This window comes from Melanaphis sacchari, unplaced genomic scaffold (genome assembly GCF_002803265.2).
Source record: "Melanaphis sacchari strain LSU unplaced genomic scaffold, SCAv2.0 Contig21_pilon_pilon, whole genome shotgun sequence".
Taxonomy (NCBI): domain Eukaryota; kingdom Metazoa; phylum Arthropoda; class Insecta; order Hemiptera; family Aphididae; genus Melanaphis; species Melanaphis sacchari.
The window spans coordinates 2,460,010-2,474,652 of record NW_020271096.1 but is presented as its reverse complement, the minus strand read 5'-3'; the positions used below and the strand labels follow the sequence as shown (position 1 = coordinate 2,474,652).

At 31.4% G+C, this 14,643-nt stretch overlaps 1 protein-coding gene across 1 annotated transcript in view; it reads right to left on the bottom strand.

Moving 5' to 3' along the window:
* LOC112594035 (hexosaminidase D) overlaps positions 1–13,039 on the bottom strand; it is a 33,563-nt gene extending 20,524 nt beyond the window's left edge. Inside the window, exon 1 of the mRNA XM_025338631.1 lies at positions 12,678–13,039. Within this exon, the coding sequence (XP_025194416.1) occupies positions 12,678–12,685 (8 nt within the window). The 5' untranslated portion in view covers positions 12,686–13,039. The remainder of the gene's footprint in view (positions 1–12,677) is intronic.
* Positions 13,040–14,643: the final 1,604 nt, after the last annotated feature.

Genomic DNA, 14,643 nt, shown 5'->3' with positions numbered 1-14,643 from the left:
AATATTCCTATGGTATTATTGGACTGCGGGCGCGTACGTTCTATTATTTACGTAGGTGTACACGTCTCGACAAATGAATTGTCTTGTTCAATATTGTCGTACGATAAGTTATTAATTATCAATGGTCAATGGACAATGATCGACTCGGCCGAGTGTGTTTAATAACGTGAACAATCGTTCGATTGTTTTATTATACAAAACATCCCGCGCCGCATTATTGCATTAACTATAGCGATCCAAACGGAGCAAATTAAATTTATTAAAATCGATTCCGGAGCATTCGGTTGGTGTTTTAAACGAGACGAGGGTCCGATTTTCGTTAAACAGCCATTAGACAGGCGAGACGGCAATGCGTTGAAATAAAAACAGCGAAGTGTTCCTTGTAAATTGATTCGGGTAATAAATATAAGCTTCTTGCGATTTATTGGAAATAAATTGTAATTGTACATAATATAACGGTCTAATGTTTTAACCGCCGGCGTTGGTAGAATCTAGTAGGAATAGTGTATACACTATACATACAGCATTCATAAATCGTTGCTTTTATGGTGTACTAATGACTATACGATTATATAACAATTTATCATACTGCTACGATGCAGCTCGGTCCGACTGCAATAATTGCTATAGAAGAGTAAAGACTACACATATGTCTATAGATCATAGTCAGACTCTACATCTGAACACGGTATTAACAATATTTGAACCAAATCGACAATAATTTAAAATTCGCGGACATTTTTCTTTCTCCTAGTAACTATCAATTTTGACATTCAACCGTCTGAAGCTCGAACTATCTACATGGAAACACGGTCGTATAAATAACAAAACGCTTTTCTAGAAATTTATGGACCGTGAATATGTTTATAAGTCTTAAAAATAGCAGATTCACCACGCGATAATGACGGAATTTATTTTCATCGGTTCGGTGACAACCAACCAGTCGGGGTATACTTATAATACCAGCCAAAAACATTATTACAACCGTAAAATATGGTTATGATGTCGGTGCAGTATGGATGATTTATTCGGAACTATTTTCACTAGTTTTCAGTTGCGCCGAAAATAATATCGTCGTTAATGTGAACAATGAATAATATCACTAAATACTAATATCATTGCGTTACATATCTGTATGTTTCGTGCGGTGAACAGTTCGCGTCATTCATCAGTTGTACAGTTTATATCATATAATTATCAAACAGGTTGAAGCCAAATAGGTGACACACATCATCTCGTCCATACGAACAATTACATCAATCAACGGTCACAGTTTTTATGTAATTAAAATTTACTTAATTTTAATGATATACGCGACGCCGGATGATGACCATTGTAAACGCACGCTAGTGCATCCTAATAATTACATGTATCGGAGAAAATAATAAAAGACAGATCGAATGTATTCCGTGTTAAAAACCGTTTTGTTGAAGTTTCTGACCGTTATTAGGTAACGCATATTTGAATCGTGTGCGGTTAGTATTTTGTTTTAAGCTTGGCCATCGGGTACAATATTTTAATGATAATAATAGAAACCAAAGAGATATATTTTAAATGTATCCCCCGTGTCAATGTCGAGTTTTAGCGTAGATCAAAATTATTTAATAAACGTCCGCCAAACGGCGTGTACGCTCTTCGCTCATATGTCTGCAATAACCCAGTTAAAACGTGATGGCGTCGAGTCGTCGTGAATAGAAAATTAAACCGTGTCATTAACATTTTTTTTTTTTTTTATATATAACATGTTGACATATATATTTAATATATATATATATATATATATATATATATATATTATTATTATATCAAACACGTGTACGAGGGGAAGAAGGAGAACACAAATAAACGAAATACGAATATTACTACCTATTATTTTGGTTTCCGCACTGGAATTACCGTCTTCTTTCTCGCACACTGTATTATATTATATATGGTCGGCAGTCGAAATCGTCTGCTTGCTGCAAATATCGAAACGAAACACATCAGTCACGGGCTATTGTGCTCTACCCTTTGTTGTCGTCGAGATTTAGCAGCGCAAAATTTCGTTCCGGTGTGCCGCGCATACCGGTCAGTGTCAGTCGGTTAAACTGCAGTCAGTGCGCGCGCGACCCGACTGTTTGTTGTGTTTGTGTACGATATAATAATATTATACCTAATGAGTAATGGTATTATATATATTATTAAATATGCGACACGCATGCGCGTGATGAATTACATTGTGTTGGAAATTTTTCTTTTTAGTCCAACTGAAATGTATCGAAATACTGAAATAGGTATCAAAAACGTCATAAAAAAAAAATACACGTACACACGCACACGCACATAAAAACCGTGTAAATTCTCAATCCATACTCCGGAATCGAGATTTTGCAGTGTCGACCGACCGACTTTTTTTTCTTTCGAGTAAACACCGAAAGTCTGGGAAATATACGTCAAACAGTAAATTGGATGTTTATCGACATCGAACGAAATCCTATATGTATTTTTATTTTTTATTTTTTTTTAACGAGATCGTTTGTATGCGGTGATGCGGTAGAGGATAACTGTCTTTGATATAACACCTGCGCCACTGTATATTTTAGACACAACTGGCGCATTCAGACTAAACGGAAAAAAATCTTTTATTCTTTGTTTGTTTTATAACGCCACTCAACACCGCCGTTATACTTGCCAGCGCTTCTAAATATTTGAACATGATTGTAAATTGTAATAGTTAAATTAAAGTTCCACGCCATTTTGGCACTCGTCTTTCGGTCAATTTCGTTGATACTGCAGTTGGCGTGTGCCGATGGTTGTTTTTTGAATTCTGAACGGCGCGTAAAATCTGTAGATAATTATTTTCTTTTAAATATTTTAGATATTTGTACTGTGTAGTAGTAGTTTTTCGAAGTTTTATTTGACCCCTTTAATCTTCGCGGATAAGAAATTCGTCATAAATTAACGACACTTCAAAAACATTAAAACGTTTTAATACCATCTAGTTTTTTATTTCAGTTCGAATTCAAAAACAAAGATTGACATTTGAAATTATTTTTAATCAAAGTCAGTTTTCTGAATAAAATTCAAATCATACTATATTATTCATAAACATAACAAGATAATCCTAAATAGCACACACTGTGGGGGAGGGGGTTGTTAAGGGGTCATAATATCATCTCCCAGAAATGTCTTCCTTTATGAAAATATATTTCTATGACATACCCTCTCCGGTAACAGTGGTATGTTATTTCGTAAACATTATTATTAGTACACCCCTTTCGAAAAATCATTCAGGGCGCGCTATTGAACCAATAATCGTTGTTTCAATTCGAATATGAAATTTGATCAATCACTCTAGTCTTATGGTAGCCATCAAAGGTTGGAGTTCACAACCCAAAAACATTCAACTGATTCAGTATGTAACTAACTAGGTAATTAAACTCAGTACCTACATAGTTACTTGAAAATTGAAAACGTCACAAAATTAATTAAAACCCATCTCTAAGTTCGCTTCCATACAAAATTCAACTCAAATATAAATCCCTTTATAAGAACATGGTTAGAGCTTATACCTAATAAGCCTTCACACAGGTATAAACGTAATTGAAATCGTGATTTATCATTGTAAATCTATGTGAAAACCATTTGGAGGGTGTTACTAAAGAGTGGCTCACTCAATCATGCTGATTTGTGTTATATTTTGTATTATAATTACTTAGTGCTCAAAATCACAGTACACATTATTTTAAACTTAAATTAAAAGTAAAATGTAATGATTTATAACTATTAATTAAACTTTGTGAGCGTTTGCCCAATACATATTCAATAACCTCTGTATCTTGCTTGTTTATTATTTTTATTTGTATCTTAATAAGTTTTTAATCAAAATATTTGATATAATCCGCGACTTAAGAATAAAATACAAATTGTATTTCTTTGATACCAACTAATTTTAATATCACAGAAAAGACTATATACAAACATAGAAAATTTTATATTTTTAATGTAGTATATATACGTAAACACCGTAATTATTTACGCAAAACTTGATAAAATAACGTCCTTCCATAATCAGCTAATTATCGAAAAACTCGTAGCCTTATTATTTTTATTTTTTCAAGTACACTCATATTAAATTATTAAACATTGTACGAATTTCTTTAATGTTTTTGTTATATTTAAGATTCTGAGCGTATGACGATGAATGTAATGATTTTAAAACGAAATGTTTTTTATTTATTTAAGTTTTAGCAGAAAAGTGAATCTTGTTTATATTTTTGAGAAGTTGAAATAAAAAATTGTTAATACTTTTTAAAATAATTGGGGGAAAAAAATATAAACATTTGTAAAATATATAATTATTAAGACAATTGCTAAGTGTAACCTTGGATATACAAAAAATAATGATTTTCATTTTTTTTTTTTTTTTTATACACAACACATACTGTATATCAACATTCAATACTAGCTGTTACCTGTTTACCCTCACTTTTATTTTTATACATATTATATAAGTATTAACTAAATTTTAAACATCAAAAATCCTATGAAATGACAGATAATATTTTTATGCTTAAATTGTGAGTATAGTTATAGTACATACATTTTCAAGGATGTATTTATTTTTTTTTTTAACTAAATACCTACATTATGTCTATAATTACAAATTTCAATTATATAAACTGGACTATATATTTACAATAACATAATAGCTTATTGATTGTAAAGGGTTGCGTGTTATTTTATGTTAATGTTACGTACATGAAAGTTTGTTGAGTATGAATTTGTTTGTAATTTGGTTACCATAATATTAAACATTCGTTATCGTTTACTTATACATCTTAATAAAATGTAAATAGCTTTTGCATATTTTTTCTAATCAAATTACAACAGTTTGTAAAAAATATATGTCAAACAGCTTTCTTTGTTGCTACAACACGTAAATGTGTATTTATTGTAAGTATTATATACTATACACATGATTTATTATATAATATTATATATTTATATAAAATAGGAGAGTGCACTTCAACAGTACATTTACCATCTTGCTAAGATATTTCATAGACTTATATTAAAATTTAATTATTTTAGTCTATACACAATAATATGTATAATATTTCTTGTATTTTAGTAGGTAGTGGATAGGTATATACATACATAATGAAAATTTGATTTGATATCAAACACAGGTTTTAATTAAACTGTTACTGAAAATCAACAATGGTACAATGCAGAATAATATACCGAGAATATTCGCAATCTACATAATGTATTAACATCAAATTAAAAATAGACCGCACATCGTTTGTAGGTAATAGTGTTTGATGCACATACCACCGTGAATATATTACGCTGAAAATGCCTTTAAACTATACGATCGTTCAAGTTGAAATTTATTAATTTTAAAGGTATAATATTTCACAAATATAATACATCATTGAGTGAATGATATAAAAATATACGGTACGATAAAATGTGAAGGTACCTTAACCTTAAAGGTATTTTGACATACGTTTATTAGTATTATTTTGACTAGGTATCGGTTTACTAATCTAGATTATAAATCTAATTAAGAATCATGTTATATAAGACAGGTTTATATAAAGTAAGACAAAAGCTTTTTATAAAACCAAAGTGTAATATAATACTCAGTTATTCTTTATACGTTTAAATTTTTTTTCTACTATGGTACTCACTGCTTACATACTAATAAACAATTTTTTTCACTGAAATACATTTCAGTTACCTTGACATGTAAGTAAAACACGTCGTTATGGTCATAATTTTCATAATATGTACCTACGTCGTCAACCAGTTTAATTCTTTACGATAATTATTATTACATTTAGATATCATCCATCATAATAAAAACCTAGATGAACTTTAGCATAAAACAATATAATATATTAAAGCAACTATAAACCAGAAAAAATTAATAATATATTTTAAAAATTCAAAAATTATTTTCTCATCTATTTTACGATGAAATAATTACAATACAGACTCGTGTATCTTAGGCTCGTATTTTAAATAATAATAATGCCTAATAATTGTGTACCACTCTGCAAGACGTGCTAATAATTTCAATTTTATTTAACAATAATATTATTACTTTGACAGTAATAAATAGTAATACTGAACATTATTATTTTAATAAAAACATATGATTAATTCAGATATTAAAATAGTATTGTAACTTTTTAAATATTTATTATTTAAATAATAAATGTTTTAATCTGATATCACTTCACAAATAACAATACAATATTATACCATTAAATTAAAAAACTAAAAACGTAATTGATTATGCTTAAATATTTTTTGTTCCAATTTTAACGCATTTGATTTAGTATTCAATAGAATAAATTAAAGTCATTTACAGACTACTTTTTATATATTTGACTCAATAATAAAATTAGGAATACGTTAATAATTATTTATTGGTCATGTTTTGTTTCTCAAAAAAATATTCGATTTGCAATACAATTGTTATTTTATTCAATAGTTAACCATTTTACCAAATAATAGTAAACGTCAATATTTATAATCACATGCGATGTAACTAAAAATAACAATTATTTTATACCAATATCGAAATCCTAAAATATAGGCTATATAATATTATGTTAGTATTTAAGATAAGTACTCTATCAATGATGTCCATTTAAGATAAGATCGATGTGATCATAAAGAATTATTATTATTTTGTTTTCTCGAAGCTAGAATTAAACCTAGTGAAGAATAAATAGAATATATAAAAGAAGTGGGCGTTTATATAAAAGGGGCAATTAAGGACAACAATTGAAAATTATTAAAATATAATATTAAATAAACCGAGATCTAGCAAATATACTCGTACATAACCGTCATAAACATTTGACAGAAAACCTCAATAAATTACTGAAAATGACTTAAAAGAATCTCATAGAATATAATCTCTAATATTGCTTATCAAAACATTGTACCTACCTACCTATATTTGCATAGCATAATAATCACAATATTATAATAAGCTTATTTGTTAATAAAGATTACAAGTTTTACAGGTAATTTAACTTTATTTAAAAATACAAAATCCGTATAGTGTTTTAAATATGTAACCTACCCAATATTAGCTATTGTCTATTACTAATGACAACAATACTATTTAAGTTATACCTATAATATGTAACAATATGTAACAAATAAGTATGCGTAATACTGTGTAGAGTAATTTATGTAAAATAAGAAGAAATAACTAAAATTGAGTTTAATCGGGAATTTTAAGCATAGAAAAATATACTACATAGTGGATGTCACATAGATGATATAAGGATTATATATTTATAATATTTAATGGAAAGTGAAATGGCGATTTTGATAAAAAGAAAATGTAAATATTTTAATCTGTGGGAAAATTGAGTAATAAATAACGTATATCAAGAACGTTTGTCTCATTTTTTTTTATTCAAAATTTATATACTCTTTTGTCCGAACAAAGTTTTGTTGACTTATTGTCATTGTTTTATGGTTAATTACAGCATGACATCCACAAATAAATATGTCATATACAAAAGCTATAAGGTGTGGGTTAAGCGTACATTTGATAAAATAACTGTAATTTTACATTTTGACCAATTAGGAACATTATAGGAAGTATTTTACAATGTTAATTATCTATGAATAGAGCCCGAGAGTAAAATAATTGAAACGGTAATCATGTAAATTTATGATGCTATGCTATATAGTGACGTTTTACGTATTAGACATTACACATGCAATAGTAATTTCGCTATGCCTTTGTGTGTACATCAAAATTCAAATAATTATACAAATATTATATCATTTTATTATTTCCTTCGAAAATATTGTTTCATGTTTTTTTTTTTTTTTTAAACCAAATGTACAACGAAAAAGTCGAAAAACTCATCATGATACAATACATTGTTCAACATATAATACAATATGTACCTTTGTGTAAATAAATTTAATAATAATAACTTATAGTTTATTTGATATAATATGATATACCAATACCACAGTAGTCTATCTGCTTGTACTTGTAATATAATAATACAATACCATGGTTAAAGTCACATTTAAATACCTATAATTTAGGTAAATATTATTCAAAAAATTATATGATAAATCAAAATATTTATTTAAAATATATTTATATTATATTTTATGCATAATATAGGAAATCTAAGCATAAATAACAATTAATGTTTTGAAAATGTAGAATTACTTAGTCTGTTGATTTCATTCTTATTATTTAATTAATCAGCCAACTACATTGTTACTACATAGCAATATACATATAATAATAGAACTAAGTAAGTACCTATGGTATAACTATAATAATAAATTTATAATGTTAATTTATGCTATAGTATAAAAGTGTTTGTGCTAAATTAAGAGTTTTTTTTTATATATATATTGCATTAACTACCTATAATAAATAATATTTTTTTAATAAAAATATTTATTTAAATTTAAAGAATTTTCTTGTAGGTGATGCGGGTATGTTAATTACAATTTTGATTTACTTCAACACAATTTAAAATAATAAATATTTCGGGTTCAGAAATTAGAGGATCTGAAAAAAGCAAAATACGCACGAAAAGTTGTAAAATATGCACTCGAATATGCATGAAAAATGTCAAATATGCATGAAAAATGTATTCAAAATTTCAAGAAAAAAATAACATCTAGGTAATGTTGTTATTTTGTTAATAATATACACAAAAACAAATGTAAAATATGACGAAAAACTAGTTGATATTTTGACATGTTATTAAATTATAAAAATTAAACTTTGCTAAAGAATAATAATAAATTAAGTTGTATATCGATAAGTTATCGACTATAAGATAGAAGATAGTATTTTAGTATATTAGCATAATAATCATATAAACATCGTACCGTTGTCATTAAATTAATATTCGATTACAACAATGACAAATGACAATAAGTACTTATGTTAAATAAAATGAAATTTTTATTAAGTATTTATTATTATGTAAAATACCTAGGCTAAAAAGAAAAAATTGCATTTTCTAATCAATATTTAAACAGCATAATTTGGGTGTAAAAACCAATAAAATATTTACCTTTTCCCTAAAATTTACGAAATATACAAAATGTGATGTTTGTTTTTTTAATTTTTAAACTCGAATTATATATAACTCAGATTTCTAGCGTGGTCTACCTATACTATAAATTGAGAAAATATAGAATAATACGCAATTTCTACAACTTCCAAACCCTAATAGTAATATTCAGAACACTGTTACTTTTAAAATAATATCATGATTTTACACATATTTCTAAAATTACTAATTCATTAAAAGTAATCTATTATGATATTATTTAAAAGCAAATATATGTTTAAGACTTTTACATAATAATTATATATTAGAGAATTACAGAAATAAATTTTCCTTATCTCATACTGTGTCAATTAAAATAAATATCATAATTCATAACACGAGTTAGAGACATAAAATCATTTACCTACTATGTAAAAATATTAACTAAAATATTAAAATATAAATACAAATTACATATACTTTGCATGAGTATATAATCTAAATATATACACAGGCTTAATGATTCTTTTTTCAAACTCATTTCAAACATTAAAAAAAAAAAACACAATATTTACCAGCTCTATTATTTATTGATGTAGATTTAATACAACACTGTTAACCAATTTATTGTAATCAATTATTTCAATTTTCAGTAAATAATAAATAAAATCATGAATTATGAGTTTTTTTAAATACTATAAATCATAATATAAACTAAAATATTAGACGCCTTTTAATTGCTATTGAACGCTTTATATCACTTAGAGCAATCAAACTATATTTAAACTATTTATAAATAGTTTCGATTTAAGACTTGTTGAAATTTTGGACGTTTAGATAATTTATGACAATAATACACATTCCAATGAGAAAACGTGCAGTTTGATGACACATACTTCATAGTAAGTAATTTCTCCAATAATACCATTTAGTTTGCACAATTTCTATACGAAGTTTTTAGATCATCATATAGCAAACAAAATAGCTAAAAAGTATAAATTATATATCATTATTCATTTGCACGTTTTTATGACTCCATTTATTTATAATAATATCGTACACACACTTTATATTTCGTAATCGAATTTTGATCCGTCACGTTTTCAATAAATATCGGGATATCTCTAAGGATATACAAATTGAATAAGCTAATAATATCATTATAACTTAAACTACTTTCTGTTAGTAGAACTTTCTTTTTATAAACAATATACATTTCTGCAATAATCTCTACGGATAGTAATACAAATTCAAATAAAAAATTGTTAAAATTTGTTAACACAAAAAATTATTTCATAGGTGTGGAGAGAGTGTTAAAAAATGTCACCTGTGGGATTGACTTTTTATAATTGGTCGTGTCTTTTTGTTTTGTTTTTATGTTATTATACAATAAACATATTGTGCTTTAAGGTACAGAATGTAAATTTTCTGAATAAAAATGTTTAAAAAAAAACATAATAATCATAAATGTAAACGCTTACACACGGCTTAGAAAAGATAAAGTGTTTAAAATCAAGAAAAAATACATTCATCATAATGAGATGAAACATTGAATCGAAATCAGCAGACTTCTAAGCTATACGAAATAACAATAATCACAAACTAATAGTACTATAATTCAAAAATAAATTGATATCGTACAAATCGGAAAGTGCAGTTCAATAGATAGTTGGCGTTTACTATAAGGGCATTAACCTCGACAACTTTTTTCAGCTATTGGCTAACTGTCAAAAATCCAAATCAAATAAAGACGACACCCAAGCATTATTGTCAATGCCAGTTCAAAGGGACATGCTTTTGTTCTTTGCAAAAATGGTACGGTTTTTTATTTACCGATCTAAAACAATAGATACGTAAGTGACAACATAATATACATGTAGATAATGGGAACATTTGAAACGCGTCTAGTGTATAATACTTTTGTATTAAATATTTATTTAAGTTTCTTTTACGTATCCAGGCATTTAATTATTACTTATTGGTCACCACTATCTATGGACGGTAGTGCAGGAGGCACACATTTAGTGTAAAACAATTGCACGGATTTCTATATATAATCGAAAGAAGTTATGAGTACAGTTAAGTTATAACTAATAAAAATTAAAAGCCTTTAATTAGGTTATCATACCAATATTACGACAAATAAAAGTTCAAAAACAAATAAGAAGTATCAACATTGGTTAAGTGGCTTTTTGGTGGAGCAATTCAATGTACTTGACTCATTAATCTGAAATAATCTCATACTCTCGTATGTACCCGCAGGTGCCAGGATATAATATATTACATTTAAAGTTTAAGAAAAATAAAAGCGCATTGAAGCTTAGTGAGTTCTAACTATGTAACTCACTACATTTATCGTAACGAGCACGATATTTTAAGCTCCGCCACAGTCACAGTTTACGACGTTTAAAATGGTAAAAGATAATTTATTACGCCACGTACAACCTGTACAGATATACATATATAGATTCATATCACTCTGGGTGTATATCTCCTGTACGCGGAGGCGGTACATTCATAGTTATAGCAAGAGTCGTAGTAAGAAACATAATAATAAATACTAAACAGGATTCCCACACAGATATATAATGAGGTTAGGCCAAAGACGGGTACATTTGTTTTCGTTATTCTATTCAAGCATCCGCGATTCGTAAACGTGAACCATGTCCTTTGTGAGTCGGTCGAATGTAGCGAGTTAAACGACGCATTATCGTCGGACGACGAGCGACGAGAAAACGCGCGAAGTGAAATGAACGAGCAGAACACTATAACATAGATAGGTACAACTGTAACAACACCGGTCCGCGCGCGCTACTTTCACGGCGGCCACCGATTACGAAAAAATCGAATCGGTGGTGTACGTTTTTTTTTTTTTATTATTATTATTCATCGTTTGGACTGCCACACGAAAATAACGATATGATTATTATAATCCGTAAACGCGGCACTGACGTCGTGGACCGTGAACCGCCGACCCGAATAGGATTACCCGGAGGGTGTATACAAAAAAAAAAAAAAAAATCATATAAATACGGACACGACCAAACTGGATGGTACCTGCAGTGCCTATAATATCACACAATAAGAGAGTCGTAGTGGGCATAGCAGAATGTGGAATGTCGTCGAAACGGCGGGGTAATTCGCGAAACCCGTGATTGACGGACCCGACAACCCCTCCGTCACACCCCCTCACCGCGTATCAAGAATCGTTATTATCAGCGACCGCATTATATATATTATTATACCGTCTTCGGACCGCGATTTCGGCATCGTCGTTTACAGACATCTCATATTATCGGCGGGTTTGTAACGGGTGGATGATGCGTGATGGCGAAAGGGTGGTAACAGGCACCTGTCCGCCGAAAACCGACCGAATACCCACGAAACACAATTAATAATAATAATGCGGAATACCTATCGCACGCACTGCGCGCCAACACACACACACACACACACATGGTTTGCGTATTTTTTGTATTTTTTTTCAGTCGGGGTAAACAGGTGGGCGAGAGCGGCGACCCGCTGCTCTCGGGGCGACGATATCAATCCGAACATTCCGAACGGCACCAGCCCCGTACGGTGTACGGGACGCCTGTGCGGCGAAAAACGTCTCACTGAAATTACCTGTCCATATCGGCAGATGATGTCCGTTGCGATTTCGGCACGGCGCGTCAGCCCATCCGCGCCGCCGGGGCGCGATCGGACCGTTTTTCGAAAAAGATCTGACGACGGCGGCGGTGGCGTCCGAGAAGAACCGCTGCGTGGACGACGAGTAGAGACGACTACGCGTCCGCCGGGAACCGCAGACGACGTGGATCCGGACCCGAGTCAACGACGGATGTATTGCGAAGCGGACGACCTGGCGCGCGCACACTGCGACACACAAGACTGACACACACAGCACTGACCGCGACGCGCGACGGGGACGAACGACAGACGTCCGACAATGTAGAACGGCGACTGTCGGACGGGCGGCGGCGGCGGCGGCGTCGTCTACTACTACTACCATTGCTACGGCGGCGGCGGCGGCAGCGACGACGACGTACCTCACCGCGCGCCCCACCCGGAGACGATAAAAAAACATATCCTGTCCACGCGCGGGCCACTGACCACCACCCGGCAAACGACCGAACGCGATCGCCGACTGTTCTTCGCGCGGATCACGCGTGGGCCGCTGGCCGATCAAAATATTACATTAATATTATATTAATATTGTTATCGGTGTTTTTTTTTTTTTTTTTTTCATTTCGCGGGCGGCGGCTGGTCGTCTTTTCCGCGCAGCATACCGCTGATACCGCGTTCTTCTATCGATTTACCGGCGGACGGGTATCGGCGAGGCCATCTGGTAGTCTGTGCCCCGAACTAAAAACGCGCCGGAGACGAGACTCGGACGAGACCAAGCCTGCGGCGCGGACACGACGCGCGCGCTCTCTCCGCGTCCTCCGCTTATCTCGGTATCCGTCGTCTCGTCCGCGGCGCGCGCGTGCGTGCCGCCGCCGCCGCCGCCGCCGCTGTGACCGCGTACCGGGTAACCGTGTGCGCGGGTGACGGCTGACGACGTCCCTGGAAATAAACGTATCCCGAACAATAATAATAATATGTCACGCTGCGATGTGCCCGGTACAAACGGGGTCTGAACGAATACCTACGTACGACTTCATAGGGTATGGATATTGTGAAATACGGTTATTTTGGCGAAGCCATAATAATGTGATAAACTCCAGTGTAGTACGAACGGATGTATTACAAAAGGTTCCCGGAAAATTATAAACGTCAAAAGCCCGTGTTTGGAAAGGTCTCTCTTCTTTTTTTTTTTCCAGTGCCTGACGCGAATGCGAATATTTGATATGTTTGATATTAGTTGGTATTAATTAATGTCATAAAAATATAATTAATAACGATCCTGCTGCAGGTTTAACTGTTAACGATTAACGTTTTGCTACTCGTATGACGGCTTATAGGTAACATATATTATTATTGTCGAAAATCGGTGTCCACCTAGCCGATGTCCTGCAATAACTTCGATTTTCCAAAAAATTAGTTGTAGACATACTTACTATATACTGTGATTTATTATCGTATAATACTTACATAGAGTGCTGCGCGGGCGAAAATCAATTACGATTTCATTGTGGGAGTTATAATACGTATTTTCAGCATTCGTGTGAGAGACGTGTAGTAAACCCAAATCCCATATAATTATTCTAGTTATTAATTATTATAATAGAATATAATATAATAAATTATTCATAGAGTATAATTTATGCTGATAACTAATATAAGTATTAATGTTCGTTCGTGGTGAATAGGTAAAGCCTAGATCAGGGGTGTCCAACCTTTTGTGAAGTCTGGGCCACGTCATATGGATAGAAGCGTTATTGCGGCCTACGGGCCGCATAGTTTTTAATAATAATAGTTAATACATACAGTGTTTTATTTTTATTTGTTAATAAATGACACCAATAATAAAATATTTTATCAAAATCGGCTCGAGTTGATCCTCTAGTCACTCGTATAATAATTAATGTGTGCCCGTGCTATTATGCTAAGATAAAAGTATTAAACACGATTAAAGTTTATTTGATGTTTA